At 51.1% G+C, this 6,006-nt stretch overlaps 1 protein-coding gene across 10 annotated transcripts in view; it reads right to left on the reverse strand.

The window, feature by feature from the left end:
* CPEB2 (cytoplasmic polyadenylation element binding protein 2) overlaps positions 1-1,011 on the reverse strand; it is a 68,998-nt gene extending 67,987 nt beyond the window's left edge. For 3 of the 10 annotated variants that reach the window (XM_040487755.1, XM_040487730.1, XM_040487725.1), the window contains exon 1: positions 406-1,010. In XM_040487755.1, the coding sequence (XP_040343689.1) occupies positions 406-783 (378 nt within the window). In that variant the 5' untranslated portion in view covers positions 784-1,010. Of the gene's footprint in view, positions 1-405 lie in introns of all 10 variants that reach the window. The other 7 variants (XM_040487771.1, XM_040487732.1, XM_040487780.1 and 4 more) reach the window with 4 other exon arrangements.
* Positions 1,012-6,006: the final 4,995 nt, after the last annotated feature.

The following is a 6,006-nucleotide window of genomic DNA, read 5'->3' on the forward strand; positions in this document are numbered from 1 at the left end:
CGGGGGCAGGTCGGCCGGGCGCTGCCGCGGGGCGAAGTCCTGCGGCGGGAGGTGCTGCGGGTGCGGTACGCTGAACTGCTGCGGCTGCGGCGGCTGCTGGCGCTGGGCGAGCTGCGCCGGCTGGAGGAGCGGGCCGGGCGGCGGCGGGCTGAACCGGCCGGGGCAGTGGAGCGGCGGCGGCGGCGGCGGCTTCGAGTCCGGAGGGTGGGGAAGGTGGGGAGGGCTGAACTCTTTCCTCTTCTGGCTGCTCAGCTGCTGCTGCTGCCGCTTACTGAAGTCCTGCGGGGAGGAGGTGCGGCAGCAGCAGCAGGAGGAGGCGGAGGAGGAGGAGGGGTGGTGCAGACTCGGTTTGAAGTCCTGGGAGGGGAGGAGGTGGGTCACACCCGCGTTCGTGCCGCCGCCGGGGTGGTGGTTGGGGAGTTTCTCCGCGGCCGCCGCCCCCGAGACTGGCCGCGCCGGCTGCTGTGTCAGCCCCAGCAGCAGCTCATCCTGCATGGTCTGCTGATGCGCCAAGAACTGGGAGGAAGAGGAAGCGGCGGCAGCTGAGCTGCCCGCGCCGCCGCAGCCGAGGGGGATAGAGAAGGGGGAGGCGGCCTCCGAGAAGCCGGTGACAGGCAACGGCGGCGGCGAGAGCGGGCCGAAGGGCGTGGTGGAGGGCAGCGGGGCGGCGGCCGCGGTGGGCCCCGTGGCGTAGGGACGGTACGCCCCGCTGCCGAATAGGGACCCGGGGCTGCTGCTTCGGAGCGGGGCGGTCTGCAGCACCCCAAATCCGAAGTCCCTCATTTATCAGGCCGGCGGCAGCCGGAGGAGAGGCGCCCCGTCCGCTGCCCCGCCTAGGAAACCGCCGGATCTGGGGCGGCGCGGCCGTGGTGGAAGGAGGGGGAGTCAGTGAGAGAGGGACACCGTGACTGAGCCAGGGGCACCTACTTCGGCCCAGCCACCCCTCGCGGCAGTCACCGCCGCCTCCCGAGACCGGCTCGGGTGCCGCCGCCTCTGCCGCCGCCCTCGCCGCTTAAGAACTCCGGAACGTGCGTCAGTGCCACCTCACAATCGCACCGCCCCCCGCGGTGCGTCCCGGCACGCGCGGGCGCGAGGCCGCCGCGCCCCCGCTGCCCCGCCCCCGCCCCGCCCCTCATTAATATGCAGGCACGGCCGGGGGCGCGCCTGCGCTCCCAGGAAGGCGGGGGAGCGCGAGAGCGAGCGGCTTCGGTCCTCCGGCCCCTTCGGCGTCCAGGGAAAAGGAGAGACCGGTGGCTGTGGAAGGCGGCCGACCGGAGTCCGAGCTCCCGGCGCGCGCGCGCACGAAGGCGTGCGCGAGCCGTCGGCGGCGACGGTTCCTGGGCAACGGCCCCTCCCGGCGCGGGGCTCGCACGCGCTCTCCCCCGTCGCCCTCGCGGCCCCGCCTCCTTCCTGTCACCTCCGCCCCGCCCCCGGTCACATGAGGCTTGGCCGCTGGGACGCGGGCTTCCCAGGGCGGCGCGGGCCCGCGGGGGAAACTGAGGCCCGGGAACGAGACCGGGAGCGGCTCCTAGTGACCGTGGCCCCTCTCGCCTTCCAGGCTCAGCCCTTGGGGTCCTTAGGCCGGCAAGATCGTGCGGGCTCTGCCTGCCTTGCAGACCGCCGAGCGGCTCTCTCCGCACCTCGTGCCCCACCACGTCCCAGTCTTGGACGTGTCCTCGCTTCTCGTCGCCCTAGAAAGCGCCTTCTCGGGCTTGTTTCCGTATTTAGCTTCTCGTGCTGTGTGCTGCCTTGGACCTTCCTGCAGCTGCGTGAAGGTGTTTTCTGCAAGAACCCTCAGCTGTACACCAAACGTTTTCACTATAGCAATTGAGGAGCAGAGTCCCAGGAACCTAACCAGGCTCCGGGTGGCTTTTTACACACGTATATGCATATAACAGGTTACGTATCGGGCGAGCTCCCGTGGTAACCCTGGGCCATGTCCAAGTCTTCGTATTTCACAAAAGCATTCAATGTGCCATCGTCAGGGCTGCTGTGTGAGGGACTCCTCCTCACCACGTTCATTCTGGCTCCCCTGTCCCTTCGGGGGCCCCGCCGCGGCAGGGAGACTCAAACAGTTCCTAAGCTTTATGAGTTTTCAAGAGAGAAAGATTTCTCACATCAGGGAAAAAAGGAGGCTCTGACTCAGCAACAGACTTGTTGAGGCTTGCAAAATGGAAGGGGAAAGAGCTTTCCATGGTAGAGCTCTTGTTGGAAGCAATAGCAGAGACACTAATCCTGTGTATTTCCTTTTCTAAAGAAGCATTTAACATAGAGACAAAAATTACGTGAGGGTCTAGATAAAGAATAACAGAATGATCCTGTTTTGCAGTTTTAACTTTTTCTTGGCACTTAGGAAGGGAAACTATTTAAAGAATCCTAGAATACAGTCTAATCCCAAAAGCAGTAGAGGGGGTGTTCAGACTACTTGATATTTTAATTCTTTTTTAAATCGGAATACAACTGACCTATAACATTGTATGGATTTAGGTGTACAACGTAATAATTTGGTATATCTATATATGCTGGAAAGTAGTTACCACAGTAAGTTTAGTTAATATCCATCACCACACATAGTTAATTTTTTTTCTTGTGAGACTCTACCTGATTTTGATTTGCAACTAGTCTAAGATTAAATAGTGTTATAAATGGACTGATGTAGGCAGAATGTACTTTGTGATGAGTCCTCATTCTCTCTAAAATTTCATTTCTACTTTTGTTACTTCAGTGTTTCAAATTTACGTAAATCAGAATAAATACAGTAGAAGAACAACTTTGCAAAGGGAAAATATGTTTCATGTGTAAGGTTTATGTCTGATAGCCTGTCTAATGAACTAAGGTTGATATTGCCTTTACAATAGGAAAAAGTGTTTTTAAAAAACTCAAATGGTTCAGAAATTGGTCAGGTGTGTAGAAAATTGATTCGAGTTAATAATCTCAGAACCATTTTTAACAATCAGGCAAAATATAGAACAGGAGAAATACTTTTATTATTCTAAATTACAATGTCTAGAAATAACCTGAGCTCATTACAATTAAAAATATAAATGGCCATTTCCACAGCATCTATTGACAACTTCTTAACTATTATTTATTAATATATTTGCTAGGCAAAAACTACTTCAAAACTGAAGACTTTAAGACTGTCTTAAAAATGAACACATTTTTTTTTCTAAGTAAAGTTATATTTGGAATCGACTGCCGATCCAGCAACAAGTCTTGAAAGAGGAAGAAAATATAGGCATGAAAATTAGCTCAATCATCCACTAAAATTGCCATTAGTGCAATGTAAGGAGGAGAGAGAATATACATTTACAAGCCAAATGCTACAATTCTGGGCTAAAGTTTGAAAAAAAACAAGATTTCTTGGTGATCTGATACTGGTTTTGTTTTGGAGGATTTAGAGACCTCCAAAACGGGAGAAAAGCTGTGATGTTTGGTATTGCATAGTAAGGTCAAATTTCATATTAAGTACACCAAATTCCAAAATCCAATTACCAGACCCTCTGCCCACCACTTTAACATCTTAGAGAGTGTTGTGACAACTCCATTTTTTTCATAGAGAGGAAAGTTACATCCTGAAATCTCGATCTTTTAAGCTGGCGTGCCATCACTGAAAATATTCAAGCAGAAAGGTTTCCTATAGTGGAGGGGCAGGTGGGCCAGAGGAAGGGGAGGGTGGTTGTGGTGTTCTAGAAGATCCAATGCCAAAATCTTAGGAGGGTGTATTCTCCGTTAACTATATGGTCGTCAACTCGGTCCCTGACCTTGTTCGACAGTCTCTCGATCATTTTCTACCACTGTCTCGGGCCAGTGTCTTTAAAATATTTTTGCTACAACCTAGGACATACACATATATATGTGCACCTGAAAGAAAGCTTTAAGCAATTCTTACTCTTTTTACATGCAATGAACTCTACTTTTAAATTCTATTTACTGTTTTAAATCACTGAGTTGATCTCCAATCCTTAAGTTGATTTTTTAAGTCCCACGATTAGGTCATGAGTTGAAATTTGTTATTATTTTAAAGGTTATTTATTTATTTGAGAGAGAGTGCATGCGCACATGAGGGCAGGAGGGGCAGAGAGAGGAAGAGAGAGAGAATCCCAAGCAGGCTGCAGGCTGTCAGTGCAGAGCCAGACAAGGGGCTCTATCCCACGAACCAGGAGATCATGACCGGAGCCAAAATCAAGAGTCAGATGCTTAACGAACTGAGCTACCCAGGAGCTCCCACCATGAGTTGAAATGTATTTTCACTGTCCTAGAAGACTATTTCACACCTTCTCCTGTATCTCAAAGCCTCTTTACACCTTCTCTCCTACCCTCATTCTCAGCCGCTGACCTGGCTTTCTACTTCACTGAGAAAATAGAAGTAGTTACAGGAGAGCTTCTTCAGGTCTTCACGGCACCCTTTTCCAGGCACCGTGCATCTTTTCCTACACACCTTCTTCCTTCCTGCTGCGTGGAGGGCTTGCCCACACCTCACACTCCCATCGAAGGCCAAGCTCCTCCACTGGCACACCAGATCCTTCCTGCACCTGCTCAGGACATGGCTTCATAGACATCCTAGCGTTTCACAGACATCCCACATTTACCGTGTCCAAAATTGAACTCCCCCATCTTGGTAAGTGGCACTCTGTTGTTATAGCTGCTCAGGCCAATAAATGAATAAATAAACAAACAAATAAATAAAAACGTCATCCTTGATTTCTATTTTTCTTACAACATATTCAAACCATTATTACCTGCGGCGTATTGCCCCTTGAAATCATATCCAGAATGCAATCACTGTCCACCACAAGTAACCTAGGCCAGGCAACATGATCTCTCCCTTGGCTTCTTGCTATCACCCCCTAACTAGCCTCCGAGCTTCTGGTCTCATCTCCCCGTAGTCTATTCACACAGCCAAAAGGCTCTTTTCAAAATGGAAGGCAGATCATGTCAACTTCCCTGACTGAATACTTATATTTTCCTGGAATAATAGTCAAAACATTTTCAGTAACCAAATGGTCATTCACGATTGCCTTCTGCCTCCACTAACCCCTATGACCACTTCCACCCGCAATGGAATGCTTATTTCTTTAATATACCAGGCCAAGTTGGCCTCAGACCCTTTGCCCTTGTAATTCTCCCTCCCTGGAACACTTGTCCCCTAAATACCAGCAGGGCTCGCTCTCATGTTTTGCATGTCTCTGTCTCATTTCTTTTAGGTCTCTGTTCAGCTCATTTCCTCAGTGATATCTTCCCTGACCACCATTGAAAGAGCAGCCCCAGCCTCCCTATTACTCACAAGTGGTTTGATTTTTCCCCCCTGTCTGGCAACTCTGTGTACCGACATTGTTTATCCTCCTATTAGATCACAAACTCTACAAGGAAAGGTGCATTGTTTTGTTCACTGCTGCATCTTCGGCACCTGGAACAATGATGCCCGGCACACAGTAGGCACCTAAGAACTGTTAATTGTGCATGCACTGAATAATAGCTGTAAGTATACTATAGTAATATGAGGGTCCACTTATCAGCTGCTTCTATGTTGGCAGGAGTTACCCAAACACCACCTACATGCTCCTAGGAATTCTAAGGAAGGCAAGATAGTTCCAGACATCATCAGGGTGTAAATGTGTGAGGATGCACAGATAGGGCAGCTCAGGATTGCAACGCAAGGGAATAGATAAACCTGGGCTCCAGGAGGCAGGACTTGTGTCTTAAGAGCCTAGAGAAGGAGTCCAGGTTTGAGGGACAGGGATATTGAGGAAGGAGAGTGAAATGGAAGCGTTCATTATAGGAGCTGGAGCAAAGACAAGGAGTCAAGGCTCAGCTCATAGAAAGGGAATGAGTTCACATAGAAGGGCAACGAGGCCAACTTGATGCTGACCAGCCAAGCTGCTGGTTTCCTACTGCTTCCCAGCCTGGAAATGTTACTGACCCCATAGGGTGGGAAAGGGTTAGTGTTCAGTGGAAGCTCATTAGCCTGACTTTGGGTTGGGGCGGGAGGGGAGTGTGGGGAGT

Source organism: Herpailurus yagouaroundi, unplaced genomic scaffold, assembly GCF_014898765.1.
Source record: "Herpailurus yagouaroundi ecotype Mexico unplaced genomic scaffold, PumYag 28, whole genome shotgun sequence".
NCBI classification, from domain to species: Eukaryota; Metazoa; Chordata; class Mammalia; order Carnivora; family Felidae; genus Herpailurus; species Herpailurus yagouaroundi.